At 35.2% G+C, this 21,775-nt stretch overlaps 1 protein-coding gene across 7 annotated transcripts in view; it reads left to right on the plus strand.

Annotated features, from left to right (window-relative positions):
- ATG4C (autophagy related 4C cysteine peptidase) overlaps window positions 1–21,416 on the plus strand; it is an 86,821-nt gene extending 65,405 nt beyond the window's left edge. For 5 of the 7 annotated variants that reach the window (XM_012767106.2, XM_012767111.2, XM_075998967.1 and 2 more), the window contains one exon: window positions 19,359–21,406. In XM_012767106.2, coding sequence (XP_012622560.1) covers window positions 19,359–19,526 — 168 coding nt within the window. In that variant the 3' untranslated portion in view covers window positions 19,527–21,406. Of the gene's footprint in view, window positions 1–19,358 lie in introns of all 7 variants that reach the window. The other 2 variants (XM_012767113.2, XM_012767112.2) reach the window with 2 other exon arrangements.
- Window positions 21,417–21,775: the final 359 nt, after the last annotated feature.

A 21,775-nucleotide genomic window follows, 5' to 3' on the forward strand; every position in this document is an offset into this window, starting at 1 on the left:
TAGTAAGCCTCCATATGGAAATAGATATAAATTGATAAAGGAAAGAAAAGTGTTGAAATGAGAGAGGTGTCACATCCAAGTCAATAATAATACTTTATTATGAGGGTGATATTTAAGAAGGGCCTTAAAGTATAGGCTTAATTTTCATTGGCTTAGGCAGTGGGAGGGGTACTTCAAGCTGAGGCAATAACAAGAGGAAAGGTATAAGAGAAGGAAAATGTAGCGTTTATCTACACAATGGCAAATCGTCCAATTTGGTAGGTGTCAAGGATTCATATTGGGCAGGCTTTTTGCTTCTCATTGACTGAATCAAAATCCCTAGAGGTATGGCCTGAGAGTCTTCATTTTTTTTTAAATAAACCTCCCATGTAATCTTGTACACCAAATTTGAGAACCACTGGTGTAAGACAGTGCAACCCAAAATGTGACATTTGATGTTGTTTTTAGATGGCACTAGGGCATTTTAATACTTATATATTTATATTCATATTAGAAAAATGTAATTGCCATATTAAACATGTGATTTCACATTTTCTTTTCTTTCTTTTTTTTTTTTTTTGAGACAGAGTCTCACTTTGTTGCCCAGGCTAGAGTAAGTGCTGTGGCATCAGTTTAGCTCACAGCAACCTCAAACTCCTGGGCCCAAGCAATCCTCCTGCCTCAGCCTCCCAAGTAGCTGGGACTACAGGCATGCGCCACCATGCCTGGCTAATTTTTTCTATATATTTTTAGTAGGCCAATTCATTTCTTTCTATTTTAGTAGGGATGGGGTCTTGCTCTTGCTCAGGCTGGTTTCGAACTCCTGACCTTGAGCGATCCACCCGCCTTAGACTCCCAGAGTGCTAGGATTATAGGCATGAGCCACTGCGCCCGGCCCACATTTATTGTTGATTTGTATAAGGCCACTTCAGTTAAAAATGATGAAAAGAAAAATATTCACTTATCATAATAGAGATGGCATTCATAGCAAAAATAGTGAAGGAGCTATATAAATATCCCAGGTTTGGGAAACAATGCTGTAAGATAAAGCTAGAAAAGTAAATTGGAATAATATTGTGGAAGGTCTTGAATGCCAGGCCAAAGAAGTTGTACTTTAATAATATGTTGATTTTTATTTAATTTTTAAATTTCAGGCATACAGAAATATAAAGAATAATATATTAATAGTAAATACCTGTGTAAAGTATTTGAGCTTAAGAAAAAAATTACATATATAATTGAAGTCTGTTATCTTTCCCCATTCTTATTCCTTTTCTTCCTTCCCAGTGGTAATTACTATCCTGAATTAGTATATCATACTCATACTTTATATATCCATAAACAACACATATTGTTTTACATTATATTAAATTTTTCATTAATGATATCTTTATGTAAAAAGTCTTTTACAGCTTTTTCATTAAAAGTGACTTAGAGATTATCTATATTCATACATATTGGTCTTGCTTATTCATCTAAACTGCTGAATAGTAGTCCATTCTACAGTATACTACCTTCTTTTTTTTTTTTTTTTTTTTTTTTGAGACAGAGTCTCACTCTGTCACCTGGGCTTGAGTGCTGTGGCGTCAGCCTAGCTCACAGCAACCCCAAACTCCTAGGCTTAAGCAATCCTTCTGCCTCAACCTCCCAAGTAGCTGTGACTACAGGCATATGCTACCATGCCCAGCTAATTTTTTATATATATTTTTTTAGTTGGCCAATTAATTTCTTTCTATTTTTAGTAGAGACGGGGTCTTGCTCTTGCTCAGGCTGGTTTCGAACTCCTAACCTTGAGTAATCTCCCCGCCTTGGCCTCCCAGAATGTCAGGATTACAGGCATGAGCCACTGCACCCGGCCTCAGTATACTACTTTTTATTTAAACTTTCTTTTGTTTACAGTCATCTAGCTTGCTTCCAGAGCCTAATACTGCTTGTTTCATTTTTTAATTACAAATAATGTTTTTAAGAATATTCTTATATATATATCTTTGTGTACTTGTAATATTTTAACTAGGATTACGTTAGATATACTAGATACCTTACAATGGAATTGCTGGGCCATAGGGTATGCATATTTTCAGATTTGCTAGATATTGGCAAGTGTTCTTCAAAGGGATCATTTCCAATGCTTCATATCCTTATCAATGCTTGATATTGTCAGACTTTAAAATTTTTAACCAATTTCATGGATATGAAATAGTATCTCTTTGTAGTTTTAATTTGTATTTCCCTGATTGATACTGAGGTTGAGCATTTTATCAAGGTTTATTGGCCTGTTTGGTACCTCTTTTGTGAATTTCTTGTTCATTTCTCTCTTTTTCTATAGGTCTATTTGATATGAAGGCAATCTTTATAATTCTGGATATTACCACCTTGTTGGTTCTACATATTGCAAATATATTCTTCTAGGCTACTATTTTCACTTGTTAATGGTATCTTTAATTTTAGTATAGTCAAATTGATAACTTTTCCTTTATGATTTTTGGATTTTATATCAAAGAAATATTTAATAACCAAAGGTCAGAAGCATATTCTCCTACTTTCCTTCTAGAAGTTTTATGTTTCACATTTAGAAACATGTTTTAAGGTAGATATATCTCTTTTACCCCTTACATGAACAAATCGTTATTTCAGCATCATTTATCAAAGAGTCTGACCTTTCTTCATTAATTTGTAATGCCTTCTTCAAGACCCTAGACTAGTACAGAAGCTGTGGGATTGAAGAGGAAGGAACCACTTTGAGAAAGTTCATGAAGAATCAGTAAGACCAAGCAGCCACTCAGACTTGGTGACAGGGGAAATGAAGAGCTCACAAACAAGTCTGTTTACATTTAGGTGACTAGGAGAATAAATTAATAGTTCATTAATATGGTCATTTAGTCAACAAATATTTGAGTGCTTTCACCTCTACCACTCCACCAGAACTCCTCTTCAAGGTCGCTCATGACTTTACATTTCTGAGACCATTGGTCAAATCTCAGTCTTCATCTTATTCTAACAGAAGCGTTTGACATAGCTGAGTACTCACTCCACCTTCACGAATCTTCAGTTGGCTTCTAGGACACTATATTCTTTTGGTTTTCCTCATTCTTCACTAGTGAGTCCTTCCTCAGTCTTCTTTGCCAGCTCTCCTCCTCAATCTCTTAATGTTGGAGAACCTTAGGGCTTAGTCTTTAGTTCTCATATCTTTTTTTTTTTTTTTTTTTTGCGACAGAGTCTCGCTTTGGTGCCTAGGCTAGAGTGAGTGCTGTGGCATCAGCCTAGCTCACAGCAACCTCAAACTCCTGGGCTCAAGCAATCCTACTGCCTCAGCCTCCCAAGTAGCTGGGACTACAGGCATGTGCCACCATGCCCGGCTAATTTTTTCTATATATATTAGTTGGCCAATTAATTTCTTTCTATTTATAGTAGAGACGGGGTCTCACTCTTGCTCAGGCTGGTTTCAAACTCCTGACCTTGAGCAATCCACCCGCCTCGGCCTCCCAGAGAGCTAGGATTACAGGCGTGAGCCACCGTGCCCGGCCTAGTTATCATATCTTTTTATATTGATGAGCTCATGTAGTCATATGGCTTTAAATATCAATTATAAGTCACCTAAAACCAAGATCTTACATTTAGCCCCAAATTCTTTTCAAAATTATATATGTTCAGCTGCCATTCAGTGTCATTCGTATGTCTGACCTACATAACTGAAATCAAATTTCTGATCTTCCATCTGATCTTCCAGCCTGTTCCACTCATAATTTTCCTCATCTCATTTGATAGCAAATATATCCACTATCTGTTCAGGCCCCAAACTGTGGGGTTATTTTTACCTCCTTTCTATCATATCTTATAACCAATTATACATGTAAAGTTTATCTAGAATCAGATCACTTTTATTACTTCTGCTACTCTTCTGGTCTGAGACACCATCATTACTACAATGGCCTCCTAAGTCATTTCTAAGCCCTCCCACATAACCTATTCTCAAGGCAGCAGCCTCAGATGATCCTTTTAAAACATAAAGCATTGATGTATCCCAAAGCATCTACAACAGTGCCTAGCTCATAGTAAGTGTTTAGTTTAATTGTTGAATGACTGGAGCTGAGTATGCAGTGGTGAACAAAATAGTTGCAACTTCTGGCTTCATGAACTTATGGTCTAGTGGAGAAGATGGACATTAAACACATAAGTGTATAACAATAATTAAAAGTTTCATGAAGAAAAAATATAGTGTTATATGAGAGAGAAAGATAGGAGAAACATAATTTGGGGAGTTCATCTGCTCCCAATTCAAGGCTTCCAAGCAATCTTAAAGCAAGTAATGAAACTGTGTTAATTAGGTCTATTATAATTAGAAGGACACTCACTCGTCTCTTAGTGATTTCATTCCTTTTTATGGCTGAGTAGTACTCTGTGGTGTGTGTGTGTGTGTGTGTATCACATTTTTTTTTATCTACTCATGAATTGATGGACACTTAGGTTGATTCCACATCTTTGCAATTGCTGATTGTATTGCAGTAAACATTTGAGTACAGGTGTCTTTTTGATAAAATGGCTTCACTTCCTTTGGATAGATATCTAGCAGTGAGATTGCTGGGTCGAATGTTAGGTCTACATTTATTTCTTTAAGGAATCTCCATACTGTTTTCCATAGAGGTTGTACTAATTTGCAGTCCCACCGACCAGTGTGTAAGTATTCCTTTCTCTCTGCATCCATGCCAGCATCTATTATTTTTTGACTTTTTATTTTTTTTAAAATTGTTTATTTATTTATTTATTTTTTTTGAGACAGAGTCTCACTTTGTTGCTCAGGCTAGAGTGAGTGCCGTGGCATCAGCCTAGCTCACAGCAACCTCAATCTCCTGGGCTTAAGCGATCCTACTGCCTCAGCCTCCTGAGTAGCAGGGACTACAGGCATACGCCACCATGCCCAGCTAATTTTTTTTTTGTATATTTTTTAGTTGGTTAATTAATTACTTTCTATTTTTATGGTAGAGATGAGGTCTCGCTCAGGCTGGTTTCGAACTCCCAACCTTGAGCAATCCGCCTGCCTCTGCCTCCCAGAGTGCTAGGATTACAGGCGTGCACTTGACTTTTTAATAATGGCCATTCTGATACGGTGGTATCTCATTATAGTTTTAATTTGCATTTCCCTGATGATTAGTAACATTGAGCATTTTTCATATGTTTTTTGGCCATTTGTCTAACTTCTTTCAAAAACTGTTCATGTTTTTTGCCTACTTTTTGATGGTTTTTTTTTTTCCTCATTTGTTGGGGTTCTTTGTAGATTCTGGATATTAGATCTTTGTCATATGTATAGTTTGTGAATATTTTCTCCCATTCTTTAGGTTGTTCATTGACTCTGTTGATTATTTCCTTTGCTGTGCAGAAGCTTTTTGATTTAATTATCATTTATTTATTTTTATTGTTGCTGTATTTATCTTTGGGGTCTTAGTCATAAATTCTTTGCCTAGGTCAATCTCTTGAAGAATTTTTCCATTTTTTTTTCTAGTATTTTTATGGTTTCATGCCTTATATTTAAGTCTTTTGTCCATGTTGAATTAATTTTTATCTATGGCAAGAGATAGTGATCCTATGTCATTCTTCTGCACATGGCTATCCAATTTTCCCAGCACCATTTTTTGAATAGAGCTTCCTTTCCCCATTGTATATATATTGTTGTCTGCTTTGTTGAAGATCACTTGGTTGCAGGTAGATGGTTTTATTTCTGGGTTCTCTATTCCATTCCATTGGTCTGTGTCTCTACTTTTATACAAGTACAATGCTATTTTGGGTACTATAGCCTTGTAGTATAATTTGAAGTCAGGTAATGTGATCCTATTTGTTCTTTTTGCTTAGGATTGCTTTGGTTATTCAGGCTCTTTTTTTGGTTCCAAATGAAGCTTAGGATTTTTTTTTTTCTACATCTATGAAATATGACATAGGTATTTTGATGGGGATTGTACTGAATCTATAAATTACTTTGGGCAGTATGGACATTTTAACAATGTTGATTCAACCAGTGAGCAAGGGTTGTTTTTTCATTTATTTGTGTCATCTGTGATTTCTTTTATCAGTGTTTTATAGTTCTCCCTGTAGAGATCTTTCACCTCCTTGGTTAAGTATATTCCTAGGTATTTTCTTTTCTTTGTAGCTATTGTGAATGGTATTGATTCCTTTATTTGACTATCAACTTGACTGTTACTAGTATATAGAAATGCTTCTGATTTGTGTACATTGCTTTTGTAACCTGAGTCTTTGCTGAATTTATCTATCAATTCCAGGAGTCTTTTTTTTTTGAGACAGAGTCTTATTCTGTTGCCTCAGCTAGAGTTCTGTGGCATCAGCCTAGCTCACAGCAACCTCAAACTCCTAGGCTCAGGCAATCCTTCTGCCTCAGCCTCCCAAGTAGCTGGGACTAACTACAGGTATGCACCACCATGCCTGGCTAGTTTATATATATATATATATATATATATATATTTTTTTTTTTTTCCATTGGCCAATTAATTTCTTTCTATTTTTAGTAGAGATGGGGTCTCACTCTTGCTCAGACTGGTTTCGAACTCCTGACCTTGAGCGATCCGCCCGCCTCGGCCTCCCAGAGAGCTAGGATTACAGGCGTGAGCCACCGTGCCCAGCCTCCAGGAGTCTTTTAATGGAGTCTTTAGGGTTTTCTAGATACACAATCATGTAGTCAGCAAACAGGTATAGTTTGACCTCCTCTTTCCTTGCTTTGATGTCAGGGTGATACTGGCTTCATAGAATGAGTTAGGGTGGATTCTCTTCTTTGTGATGTTATGGAATAGTTTTGTAGGATAGGTATCAGTTCCTTTATAGGTCTTGTAGCATTCAGCTGTGAATCCATCTGGTCCAGAGCATTTTTTTATTGGGAGATTTTTTTATTTTTTTTATTTTTTTTATTTTTTGAGACAGAGTCTCGCTTTGTTATCCAGGCTAGAGTGAGTGCCGTGGCGTCAGCCTAGCTCACAGCAACCTCAAACTCCTGGGCTCAAGCAATCCTCCTGCCTCAGCCTCCCATGTAGCTGGGACTACAGGCATGTGCCACCATGCCTGGCTAATTTTTTATATATATATCAGTTGGCCAATTAATTTCTTTCTATTTATAGTAGAGACGGGGTCTCGCTCTTGCTCAGGCTGGTTTTGAACTCCTGACCTTGAGCAATCCGCCCGCCTCGGCCTCCCAAGAGCTAGGATTACAGGCGTGAGCCACAGCGCCCGGCCTTTTTTTTTTTTTTTTGAGACAGAGTCTCGCTTTGTTGCCCAGGCTAGAGTGAGTGCCATGGCGTCAGCCTAGCTCACAGCAACCTCAAACTCCTGGGCTCAAGCAATCCTCCTGCCTCAGCCTCCCAAGTAGCTGGGACTACAGGCATTCGCCACCATGCCCGGCTAATTTTTTGTATATATTAGTTGGCCAATTAATTTCTTTCTATTTATAGTAGAGACGGGGTCTCGCTCTTGCTCAGGCTGGTTTCGAACTCCTGACCTTGAGCAATCCGCCCGCCTCGGCCTCCCAGAGAGCTAGGATTACAGGCGTGAGCCACCGCGCCCGGCCTGGAGATTTTTTATTATTGCTTCAATCTCACTGTTCATTATTGGTGTGTTCAGGTTTTCTGTTTCATCCTGATTTAGGCTTGGGAGGTGTTGTGTGTTTCTAGGAATTTAACCATTTCCTCTGGGTTTTCTAGTTTGTTTGCATAGAGGTTTTTATAGTATTTGTGGATGATGTTTTGTATTTCTATGGTATCAATTATAATGTCTCCTTTTTTGTTATTGACTGTGAGGTTATTTGAGTCTTTTTCTTCTATTTCTGGTTAATCTGAATAATGATCTATTGATTTTCTTTAGCTTTTCAAAGGACCAACTTTTTGTTTCATTGATCCTTTGTTTTTTTTTCTTTTTTGGTTTCTATTTTTTTTAGTTCTGCCCTAAGTTTTATTACTTCTTTTCTTCTTCTGGCTTTGGGTTTGGTTCTTCTTTTTCTAGTTCCTTGAGATATGACATTAGGTTGTTAGTTTGTGATCTTGCTATCTTTTTATGTAGGCATTTAAGGCTATGAATTTTCACCTCAAGACTGTTATTTCTGTATCTCATAGATTTTGAAAGCTTATGTCCCGTCTGTCATTCAATTCAAGGAATCTTTTGTATCTTAATTTCATCATTGATCCAAGGATCCTTCAGCAGAAGGTTGTTTAATTTCCATGAATTTGTGTAGTTTTAAGTATTTCTTTTGGAATTCATTTTTAGTTTTATTCCACTGTGGTCTGAGAAGATACATGGTATGAATTTGATTTCTTTTGATTCACTGAGACTTGTTTTGTGGCCTAAGATATGATCAATATTGGAAAATGTCCCATGTGCTGATGAGAAAAATGTATATTCAGTAGTTTTGGGTAGAGTGTTCTGTAAATGTCTGTTAGAACCATTTGTTCTAGAGTCATGTTTAAGTCCAGTGTTTCTTTATTCATTTTCTGCTTCAATGATCTGTCCAGTTCTGTCAGTGGAGTGTTTAAGTCCCTGGCAATTAAGAGGCTACTGTTTAGTTTTTCGCTTAGATCTAGAAGAATTTGCTTTATGAAACGGAGCTCCTGTGTTAGGTGTACATATATATATAGGATTGTTATATCTTCTTATTGAATTGCTCCCTTTACCATAAATAATGACCATCTTTTTCTTTTAACAATGTTGATTTAAAGTATGTTTTATCATATCTATATTTATGGTTATACCTGCTTGCTTTTGCTCAATCTCTGTGTGTTTGAGCATGACTTTTTACCTGTTGACTTTCATAGGGTAAGCATGTAATGAGCTTGCCATTTTGTTAGGTGGCCTCCAGATGTTAATAAGTGGTAATCATTTCTCTAGAGTTGCTTTGTTTTCTCAGAAAAAAGTTCTGCCATCCCTTGCCTGTGGAATATATGTTACCTGCTAGTGCTCCAGGAATAGAAGTGAAGGATACCAAGGACCTTATAGTTTCCTACTTTAGACCTACTTTAGACTCACTTACTCAGCTTCTGAAGTCATCACTGTTCTTGGTGTACAGAAGTTCATATCTTTACCTATTCAGTTTTTCCGAAGAATAAATCTTTACTTTCCAATATAGGAGATGACTGGAGGAAAGTGAAAGTATTAGTTGTAGGGCAGGACCTGAGGATTGAGTCTATACAGGTTTTCAGTTAGTTTCCTTGCTTTCAGTTTTGTGTCTCACCTCTGCTTTTTTTTGTTTGTTTGTTTTGTTCTGTTTTTATTTTTTTTATTTTAGCGTATTATGGGGGTACAAGTGTTAAAGTTACATATATTGCCCATGCCTCCCTCCCACCTCGAGTAAGAGCTTCAAGCGTGTCCATCCCCCAAACGTTGCACATCTTACTCGTTGTAGTTGTATATACTCATCCTCTCCTCCCCTTCCACCCTCCCGACACCAGATAAATTCACCTCTGCTTTTTATGATGTCTTTTGCCTCTATAAACTGTGCCTCTCCAAGTTCTACAGGATGAACTTGCTTATTTTACATAGGTACCCCACCAACACATCCTTTCCAACTCGTGAACATAGATTGTATCTCCTCTGTTTTCTTGGAAATGACCTAATGTAGATTATTTTTATTTTATATCATACCTCATTTTCCCCCTTTTTACTTATTCCTGACCTAATGATTATTATCAAATAATTATTTGATAATTCAATGATAAACTTATTACATGCTCAATGATAACTTATTACCTAGTAGTGTTTGTGTTTGAGGCCATAAAATTGCAAGTAAAAGTGTATTAGGGAATTAATTATTTGATTGTGGAATGCATATCAGCACAGGAGAAAAATTTACTTATGGCCAATTGTCCTTCAGCTCCAGAACACAGTTTTTATTATAGCCATTGAATCCTAGAGATCTTAGAGGTTATTCATTCCAAAGCTAACATTTATGGAGTCTTCACCATATGTCAGGTACTGTACTAAGCACGTCATATACATTATCTCATTTAGTCTGTACAAACCTTCTGAGATAAATACTGTTATCTTCAGATGAGTAATCTTATGTTTAGGAAGGTTTAGTAACTTTCACAAAGGCCACAACTAATAAAGTGCTGAGATTCAAACTTCAGATAGTAACTCAAAAATATGGAATATGTACTCATATGCACTATGCTATATAGTCTCCTGTTTATACATCAATCCATGTTCCATACATATCTAATCTTTATTTCAGGTGATAGTGAACTAATGATTTCCCTTGGAAGTCTTCAATTTTCTGATAAACCCTTAATGTTAAAAAGCTTTTCTTATATTGAGTTGAAATTAGCCTCCATGTAACTTTTACTCCTTAGTCTCATAGAGTAAGAGAATAAGTTTGTTTCCTCTTCTAAGATAAACATCCCCATTTTCTGTAGTGTTACACAATTTCCCATACCCAACATTATCTTGGCAAATGTCTTTTTGAAATCACTTTAGTATTTCAAACTATGTTTGTGATTATATTTCCTAGAGGTCCTCCTTCTATTAATAGTTCTGTGGTCTCCAAGTGAAATCTAAGGGATATTTTTCTTTCATAGGTCTTCTTTAGCTCTGGAATCTAATATTTAAGGGAGCTCTGATCTGATTTCTTTTAAAATCTTAAGGAGCTTATAATAGTAGTTTAGTTGGGAAGACATGAAGTGGACACTAAAGATAAATGACTATACAAGAATATATTTAATAAATGCCAGAAGACTAATATTATGATAATAATGGCAATAATAATGATAAGGCTAACACATTAGATGCTTCTAAGTGCTTTACATATATTAACTGATTTAATCTGCACAACAACTCTGTGAGATGGACATTATAGTTATTGACATTTACAGCTAAGCAAAATGACACAGTGTGGTTAAGTAACTTGCCCAGGGTCACACAGTTAATAAGTATCAGCAAGGTTTTGGACTGAGACTGTCTAGTTCCATAGTCCATCTTTGTAATCCTTACACTATACTAGACAAATCTATAGGACTTTGGAGAAGGGAGTAATCACTATGGACTGAGACAGTTGTCAGTGGAACTTAGGCTGCAACTGATAAGAGTTTGTGTAATCAGAAAGGAAGTATGAAGGATGACTAGATGATAGAAACATCATGAGTGGAAACACAAAGGTAGAATGTTTATAGGTAGAATATTTAAGGGAACAATGAAGCCTAAATTCCTTGTTAGTTTGGGTTGTAAGGGCACTCTTACTCTTAAAAGGCACTCTTACTTTTTTCCTGTACCCTCAAGCCACACTGGCCTTTTTTCTGTTCTTTAAATATGCTAAGTGTGCTGGCATGCTAGGGCCTTTGCCGTAGTTGATTTCTCTGCCTAGAGTGCTCTTTTCCCAGAACTTTTTTGTCTGACCCCTTTTATGTCTGACCTAAATAGTCATTTAGGTCTTAGCTTGGCCTTTTCTGACCATGCAATGTGAAGAAGTCTGTCAGTCCTTCCTTAGCACATGACCCTGTTTTATTTTTATCATGGTTCTCATCTCTGGGTGGTGTACAAATACCATTGGTTATGTGTTCAAATCCCACCCCTCTTTCTTTTTTGCTAAGAGAATCCTAATGATGTTTGAGGTGGCAGTGCCCACCCAAATACTCATTTTTCTAGTCTCACATTTATTTAGATACAATTTGGTCAGTGAAATATAAGTGGATGTATGCTAGGAGTTTCTGGGGAAGCTTTTGCTCTCCTTATGTAATGAGATGTAGATGCAATGTGGTCACTCCCCCTATTTACACCTGCCCTTGCGTTGATTTGGGGTTTCAGCAATCCTACTGTGATTATGGTAAAGGCCAAGAGAATTGCAGAAACTGTTTGCCTGATGTCACTTAACCAAAGCTAACAATGTCAGACTTTTTGTTATGTGATAAAAACAGTTCCTGTTATTTAAAATGAATGGTTTTTTTCCTGGTTTTTGTTTCTTTGCGTGTATATATTTGTCACTTGCAATAAAACTATTCCTAATTAATTTAAGCAATGTTATAATACTATTGATAGAAAAATCTGGAAGGGGCTAATTTGGGGAGGAAGAAATAATTTTATTTTGGTTTAATCAATTTGTGTTGATATTGCAATCATGGCCTCCACTTAGTGTTGGAGACTGTATAGGTAACAGTTATAGTAGAACTATAACTAACAGTTATACTAGAACAGTTACACTAGAACTAGAAATACTAGAACAGTTATACTAGAGCAGGTAACAGTTATACTAGAACTAGAATTTGGCCTATGTTCAAATTCTAGCTCTGCCAGTTACTAGCTCTGTGACCTTACACATCACCTAACCTCTCAGTATTTTACTTCTTTCATCTGTAAAACATGGGTGATAATAAAGCTTACAGAGAAATTATTGAAACTGGGAATAGACATTTTAAGGGAGAGAATATAAAATGAGTTAATATGTAGAGAAGAAAAAATATATAGAGAGAGAGAAGATGAAGGATCAATAATTTATTTTTTCTGTATTTTGGAATGTCAAAAGTGGAATCAATGAAGGAGGAAGTAGAGAAGAAATTGTTCAGAAAATAGAAGGAGAAATAGGAAAGCAAAAGAATTATAGAAATCAAAGAAGTTATATTTTAAGAAAGAAATGTTCAGTAGTGTTGAGTGTTGTAGAAGAAGAAGAAAGAATAGGAACTAATAAAAGGCATTTTTATTAAATATTTGAAGGCTAGAAGAGAGTGTGCTAAGTACAGTGAGGGGTAAAATTGGGTTACTGGGAAGGAGATAGAATGGAGTTAACATCACTTGCATATTTAGCTTACTTCAGTTGTGTGAGCTCTTGTAATAAAAAGGGAATATATTTTTACATGTATACTCTTTATATAGTCAAAGACAAGGACATATTTTGAGAAATGTGTTGTTAGGTGATTTCATCATGTATGAACATCATAGAATATAGTTACACAAGTCTAGATGATATAGCCTACTGTACGCCTAACCTGTACTTCTATGGGTTAAGTATCTCGAATCTGAAAATCTGAAATCCAAAATGCTCCAAAATCTGAAACTTTTTGAGTACCGACATGATGGTCAAAGGAAATAAGCATTGGAGCATTTAGGATTTTGGGTTTGGGATTTTTGGATTAGGGATGCTGAACTAGTGAGTATGTACAATGCTAATGTTCCAAAATCTGAAGAAATCCAAAATTGAAACACTTGGTCCCAAGCATTTCACATAAGGAATATTCAACCTGTGTAACCTAACCTTGGTTACAAACCTGCACAATGTATTAGTTACTATATTGAATACTGTAGGCAGTTGTTATACAATGCCATTTGTATATCTAGATATATCTAAACATGGGAAGAGTACAGTAAAAATGTGGCATAAAAGATAAAAAATGGTACACCTGCATAGGGCATTTAACATGAGTGGAGCTTGCAGGACTGGAAGTGGCTCTGGGTTAGTCAGTGAATGAGGGTGAGTGAATGTGAAGGCCTAACGCATTACTGTCCAGTACTGTATTTTTTATAAACACTATAACACTTAGGCTACACTATACTTATACAATTTTTTTCTTCAATAATAAATTAACCTTAGGTTAGTGTAACTTTTTTACTTTATAAACTTTTAAATTATTTTTAATTTTTTGACTCTTTTGTAATAACACTTATCTTAAAACACAAATACATTGTACAGCTGTACAAAGATATTTTCTTTTTTATATCCTTATTCTGCAAGCTTTTTCTATTTAAAGATTTTTTTAGCCAGTTGTGGTGATACACACCTATAATCCCAGCTACCCAGGAGGCTGAGGCAGGAGGATTCCTTGAGCCCAGGAGTTCAAGACCAGCCTGGGCAACATGGCAAGACTGTCTAAAAAAATTTTTATAATTTATTTTACTTTTTAACCTTTTTTGTTAAAAACAAAGACACAAACACACATACTGGCCTGGGCCTACACAGAGTCAGGATCATAAATATCATTATCTTTTACCCCTATATCTTGTCCTACTAGAAGGTCTTCAGGGGCAATAACACGCATGGAGCTGTCATATCCTGTGATAACAGTGCTTTCTTCTGGGAATACCTCATGAAGCACTTCTGCCTGAGGCTATTTTACAGTTAAATTTTTTAATACTTAAGTAGAAGAAGTATACTCTAAAATAACCATAAAAAGTATGGTATACTAAATACCTAAATCAGTAACATAGTTGTTTACTATCAAGTATTATGTACTCTACATAATTTATACACTATACTTTTATACTGGTAGCACAGTAGGTTTGTTTATACCAGCATCTCCACAAACATGTGGGTTATGCTTTGCATTACTACGTTATGATGGTTGTAATGATACTAGGTGATAGAAATTTTTCAGCTCCATTATAATCTTATGGGACCACTGTTGTATATGCAGTCTAACATTGACTGAAAGAAACATTGTTACGCAGCACCTGACTGTACTATACATTATTATATATTATACATATTACTGAACAAGGTTGTATATACAAGATTGTACATATCACCCTTTAAACAATTTCAGGGCTTTTTTTTTTTTTTTTTTTTGAGACAGAGTCTCACTTTGTTGCCCAGGCTAGAGTGAGTGCTGTGGCATCAGCCTAGCTCACAGCAACCTCAAACTCCTGGGCTCAAGTGATCCTCCTGCCTCAGCCTCCCGAGTAGCTGGGACTACAGGCATGCGCCACCATGCCCGGCTAATTTTTTATATATATATTAGTTGGCCAATTAATTTCTTTCTATTTATAGTAGAGACGGGGTCTCGCCCTTGCTCAGGCTGGTTTCAAACTCCTGACCTTGAGCAATCCGCCCGCCTCGGCCTCCCAGAGTGCTAGGATTACAGGCGTGAGCCACCGAGCCCGGCCAATTTCAGGGCTTTTTAAAAGTTGATTTTGACTATATTTGATTTTTATATTATGGGCTTACTTTATAACCTAACTCCTACATAGGATATAGCTCCAGTGTAGTGAATATAGACTACATAGGTATAGACTCCTCTGTATTGGGTATAATTTTACATATATGATGGCAGAGACTAGTGGAAAAGGTTTTGGCTGGGGGAGAAGAGGTCATCTCCTGGTTCTGTTTCTGTTCTTACTTCTAACTATTAGCTTTATTATAGAATAAATTGTTCAACTTTTGTCCTCCAACTTTTTCCTTTGTAAATTCTGAAACCTGTCAACTCAGTACATAGGAAAGGTGTGATAAAATATTTGATCTCCTGAAAAGAAATCTATGATTTGCCTTTTAGATAATAAAGCAACTTCAGTGTATCTTTAGCTATGTTATTAAAATAGAGTTTAGAATTGCCTATTCTAAAGTTGTTGAGCAAACCACTAACATTCCTTTTAAAAGGCAACTGTGAGATGATAAATTCGGTTATCTTAAATTTCTTAAAAAATGGTTTTCTCTCCAGTATAGGAGAATTATCTGTTAGAAAGTTTGGAAAATAGCAGTAACCCTGTAATCCTAGCACTTTGGGAGGCCAAGATGGGAGGATCGCTTGAGGCAAAGAATTTGAGACCAGCCTGGACAATAGCAAGACCCTGTCTCTACAAAAAAAAAAAAAATTGATGGGGTGGCTTGTGCCCATAGACCCAGCTACTTGGGAGGCTGAGCCAGGAGGATTGCTTGAGCCCAGGAGTTTGAGGTTGCAGTGAGCTATGATCGTGCCACTCTACTCTAGCCCTGGTGACAGAGCAAGACCCTGTCTCAAAATAAAAAGAAAGAGAGAGAAAGAGAAGAGAAAGAAAGAAAGTAAATAAGTAAGTTAGGGAAATAGAAGAAAAAAATCACTGCTAATTCTTTTATTCAGAGACAGCTGTTAATATTTTGTTGTATTTCCTTTTAGTCTTTTCAAAATACATATTTTAAAATTATTTTAAAATAATTGAGGTTAAATTTAGGATTATATAGTAAACATTTTTCTGAGTTATTAAATAATTTACACAATCTTTTGTATAGTATCGTCATTGGTGATATTCTATGTTACATAGCTACCCTAATTCGGAATTTTTTCATGTAGATTTTATACCAACCACTGGGGATGGACTTGAAGGTTTGGACAATGTAGCCATTCTTGTAATATAAAAAAGACAACTAAACTTTTCACTTTTTAATAAAAGTTTTCAGAATCAAATTTTCAAATCAGTGTTGATTTTTAAAAAACAAAAATCTAAGAAAAATGTTCATTTGGTGCTCAGAGCTCTGAAAAGTGTCTTGAAAGGCATGTTGATAAATCATTGATACCTTATATCCCAATAATTCATTTATCAATTTATCTCTTTTTGTCATTGCTGCTGCTGTTTATATGCCACCTTGGAAAAGTCATTTAAATTCTTTGGGTCTGAATTTTCCCATTTAGAAAGTGAGAGTGAACTAGATAATTTTTAAAGTTTCCTTTGGCATTTTCATTTTTGTCTTAAAATTGCTTCCTTCTTTTCATATCATGTTTATGTGCTGATAGGTTATCACTTACCTTGATATTCTACTCAACTATTCTTTAATATGTATTCTTTTTTTTTTTTTTTTTTTTTTGAGACAGAGTCTCGCTTTGTTGTCCAGGCTAGAGTGAGTGCCGTGGCGTCAGTCTCGCTCACAGCAACCTCAAACTCCTGGGCTCGAGCGATCCTTCTGCCTCAGCCTCCCAAGTAGCTGGGACTACAGGCTTGCGCCACCATGCCCGGCTAATTTTTTTTTTTATATATACATATCAGTTGGCCAATTAATTTCTTTCTATTTATAGTAGAGACGGGGTCTCGCTCTTGCTCAGGCTGGTTTTGAACTCCTGACCTTGAGCAATCCGCCCACCTCGGCCTCCCAGAGAGCTAGGATTACAGGCGTGAGCCACCACGCCCGGCCTGTATTCTTAATTGACTTTATTTTTTAGAGCAGTTCTAGGTTCATAGCAAAATTGAATGGAAAGCACTGAGAAAGTTGTCATATATCCTGTACCTGACTATCAGTATTCCATACCAGAGTGGTACATTTGTTACAATTGATGAACCTACCTTGATACATCTTTATCACCCACAGTTCATAGTTTACATTAAGGTTCACTCTATGTGTTATATATTCTTTGGGTTTTGACAAATATATAATGACATGCATCTACCATTATAATATCATACAGAAATAGTTTAACTGCCATAAAAATTCTCTCCGCTCTGCCTATTCATTCCTCATTCCCTGTTAGCCACTGATCTTTTTACTCTTTTCATAGTTTTACCTTCTCTACAATGTCATATAGTTAGAATCATACAGTATGTAGTCTTTTCAGATTGACTGCTTTCACTTAATATGGATTTAAGGTTCCTTCCTATCTTTTGTTGTCTCCATAGTTTGTTTATTTTTATCACAGAATAATATTCCATTGTCTGGATGTATCACAGTTTATCCATTCACCTACTAAAGAATATCTTGGTTGCTTCCAAGTTTTGGTAGTTATGAATAAAGCTGCTATAAGCAACTATGTGTAGGTTTTTGTGTGGACATAAGTTTTCAACTCATTTGGGTAAACTTTTAGTATATTTTCAATTTGATGGTCATTAAAAATATTTTAAACAAACTCAGAAATGTTATAACAATGATAATTCTTAAAGCCTGAATCAATAACTGTTAAGAGGCCTTACATTGCAAGAGAGTTTGCAAAAAGTAGGTGCATTTTTTATAATTAAAGGGTAGAAGTTCCTTTCTAACATTTTTTTCCCTAGGCACAGATTTGAATCTTAACCTTGATAAGCAACTTAGTCCTATAGTAATAAACTCAAATGACTTCTTTCTTGCTCTTAAAAGAAGGGATGAAGAGATGACAATGTTAGTTCTACTTTGTTGGTCTGAAAATGATATAATGTGGATACTTGCCCATTAGATACTGAACTTTTATAAGTGATGTCAAATGAATATAAAATGACAACCATTTTGGATTATTTTGGCTGGAAGCGAGAGATGATTCATCGGATACCAACCCTCTCTGCCTCTTGTTTTTCATTTTCCACATTTTTGCCCTCTTCTCTCCCTTTTTTGAGGAACAAAAATAAATTCGACCAATATATAAATTAGAACCACAATGTGAATTATAGGATCTGATTTTTACCACATCCAGTTTTTTTTAGTACTTGAATGTTCTTAAATGGTTCTTTTCCATCCAGTTAAAAATATATTACATATTAACTATTTCATTGAAATATTTTTAATTAACATTGTATTTATATGCTAGGCCTACATATTTATTATAGTCATGCTTTCAGAGAATCTATAAATATATAAGGTTTTGATGATCCAGTTGAATGTTGACATTTTGGAGAATTTAGTTTTACTGCTGAAATTATCTTTTAAAAACATTATATTTAATTGATCATGATTAATGATGTATATAAGTACTATTGATCTTTTTTAGCATTCTCTGTAAATTACATAGTAATTTTTCAGAATCCTTCTTATATGGTCCTAATTATCAATAGAAAAATTTTTCTGTCAAAACCAAAATGTTTTCTGTCAAAACAGCTTTCATTTAAAATTTTTTATTCATTTTTTTAATTAAAGTTATTAGAATTTTTGAATAGAACTTATTTAACAGAAAAATTTTAAATTGTTTATAGAATGCTTGTCAGTCCCAAATTGACAGGGTGTAAAAGTTGTGGGTATCCCCACAAAATTCTAGGTATTGCTTTTTTGGTATGTAATACAGCTTTAGAAAGTATTATGTGAAGTATGGATTATTACTATATATGAGAACACTATTTTTTATGTTTATTAGATAAGTATAGAAATATTTACTCAAAATATTTTTTTAAATATAGGAATCTCTGAAAAAATAAAACTTAATATTTTTACCTTTTGATCTTCTTAACAATTCTTTGAGGTAGGGAAACTGGATCTTTTGCCCTGTTTTATAGATACTACTTAGGTAGAGTGATTTGTCTAAGGTCTCATCAAGGTAAGAACTGAGATGAAAATGGACCTTCTGACTCCAGTTTAATGCTTTTTTTTTTTCTGTGTTAGGCTACCAAATAGTCTTCCACAATATTTTACCTTAGTCAGTGATACCATTTTGTTTCATTGTATTACCCCCAAAAGAATATAAATCACAGTTTAATTCTTTAATATGCCTTCAAACTAAAGTGACCTGAAGACTTACTTTGGGGCGATTAGGGGGTAAGAGTGAGCATATACTTAATTTTTGATGATCTAGTCTTAATGGAGAAGCATGTATTTACCTATAAATAAACTATTCAATACTAATCAGTTTTGTCTTTACGTCAGAACAGTTAAAGCAATGGCATTGGGTGAATGTAAATGAAAGAAGCTAATAAAAGAGGTTAAACATTAGATTTGTCATATAGTCCTAGTGTGCACTATATGCATCTAGTAAGAGATTCTTCTGTACTTTCTGTTACAGATGCTGAAAATTTCTTCTAAGGAGAAATATCCCTTATTTACTTTTGTAAATGGTCATTCCAGAGACTATGATTTTACATCTACTACAACCAATGAAGAAGACCTTTTCTCAGAGGATGAAAAGAAAAGATTAAAAAGATTTAGCACAGAAGAATTTGTATTGCTTTAAAGATTAGCACCTTTGTGTTGATGAGAAGAACTCTTTTGAAAGGGGAAAAATGAAGAGAAATGAGAAACAAATATATTTGAAACTGGTTATTCTCACAAATATTTTACATGTTCTTCAATTTTACATGTTCTTTTAAAAAAGAACATTTAAAAATATACAAGTTTAAAATATTTTTCTAAAAGAGAAATGATTTAATGAATCTTGCTTTCTAATAAATATTGAGTGATTCTGATTGCATTCTTCTCTAAGATTTGCTAATGATAACTCTACCTTAACTGTACGCCTTTTATTTTCAAAGTCTTTCACCTGAGCCCATTGGTCTCCTGGAGGTTTTGTGATATAGGTCCCTACCACCCCCAAAGACCAGGATCATCAAATAGTTTCTAAAATTTCAGTTTGTATTGATAACCAGAAGACCAGAGACGGAATCTTTAGTGTTGCCTAGCTTGCTAATAACGTAACTGAAGGATGCTTTTGGATGTCTCTTGATAATTAAGCAGTATTTGTTAGCTGTGATATGCATACAGTTATATTAGCAGAATTATAAGTTAAGGTAATACTTAGCAATATGATTTTATAATGGCTCCTCATTATGCTTGCTGTTGAGCCTTCTATGAGGAGTGAATATAAAGTATTGGTTTTCCCCATAAATTTAAAGGTTATGTTATTAATACTAACTGCATCCAATCAAATCAGATAAAGGCAATTATAAAATAGTAGTAGTGTTTGTTTCCTATCTCAAAAGTGAAATTTTATGGGAACTCAATGTATTATGCAGTTTTAAAATCTAAAGTATCAAGAAAGACATCAGTAGATGTTTCTCTATGTGATTTTTTGCTATTTATATAAAGCAGTGTAGTAGTATTTAAAAGCTGACACCATCTGTAAGGTAAATCTGCCTTAAGTGTATTATGTGTTCCTTAAAGGCAAATTTGTGATATAAAAGTACAAGAGCCAGGATATAAAATAAATACTTTAATAAAGATGTGAGAAGATAAAATGCTTTTTGTTTTGGTTTAATGGTGAGATTATTTTAATCCTTGCATTTGAAAAATTTGTCCCAAGTGAATTCTGTTTATTTATAATAAAGGCATATAATATTGCTGTGAAAGAAAAATATTAACTTTTTTATGGAGTTCCATGTTTCAGTTTAGAAAGGTCACTTATAAAGATATAAAATGGCATATCATCTAAAGTCATTGATCTCTTCCATCAGAAAGCCTGTTTGTTTAGAGTTACATGTAAAGCTGAAATAGAGGGTGGGCAGATTGCTTTAGTATGCCTGATCAGGAAAAAAATCAGGTTTGACATTCCCAGTGAGGATGGTTTATTGAATTGTAATAAATAGTCTAAAATCTAAAATTTTACTTTACCCTAGATAAAATCTGAACAAATTCAGTCCAATACTAATTTTCCTAGAATGTCAAAGCAGTATAGGATCAAGAAACCAGTAGTATGCCAGTTTGTACACTGCACCCTCTGCCAGGGGTCCTCAAACTACAGCCTGCGGGCCACATGTGGCCCGCCAGGTGTTTATGCCACCGCTGTCTGTCCTGCTTAGCAGCCAACTCGTCCCAGGCCCACAGTGTGCATGTGTGGAATGTGAGCCGCACTCTCCAACAGTCTGAGGGACAGTGAACTGGCCCCGTGTTTGAAAAGTTTGAGGACCCCTAAGCTTTTGGTATTTACTGTTCCTACACAAATGCAGTATTCACAGGATTCTATAATAAACACATCAAATGAGAGCATACATACTTTCAAATGGATCACAACTGATTATAAATGTTCTCACAAGAACTGTATAAAAGCTTAGAGCTATAGATAGCATTTTTATTTTCTCAGCTTATTTTAGGATCATTTTTTTTCTTTTTTTTTTTATTTCGGCATATTCTGGGGGTACAGATTTTAAGGTTTCAATAAATGCTCATTTCTCCTCCTCCCCCCAAAAGTCTGAGTCTCCATCATGACCATCCCCCAGATGGTGCACATCTCACTCATTATGTATGTATATACCCGCCCCCCTCCCCCCTCCCACCTGCCCAATACCCTATTACTAAGGATCATTTTTAAGTAGAATTTTGAAATGAGACAAAATTATACCCACCCAAAGTTAATGTGAGCGTAGGTAAAAACTTCTTTACATTGAATTGTATTGAAAACACTCAATAGATTGTACAATCCAAACACATAATACAATTATCCTCATGACTGGGAATAAATGTTTAGAATCAGAAATTGTTAGCATAATA

Source organism: Microcebus murinus, chromosome 2 (assembly GCF_040939455.1).
Source record: "Microcebus murinus isolate Inina chromosome 2, M.murinus_Inina_mat1.0, whole genome shotgun sequence".
Lineage (NCBI taxonomy): Eukaryota > Metazoa > Chordata > Mammalia > Primates > Cheirogaleidae > Microcebus > Microcebus murinus.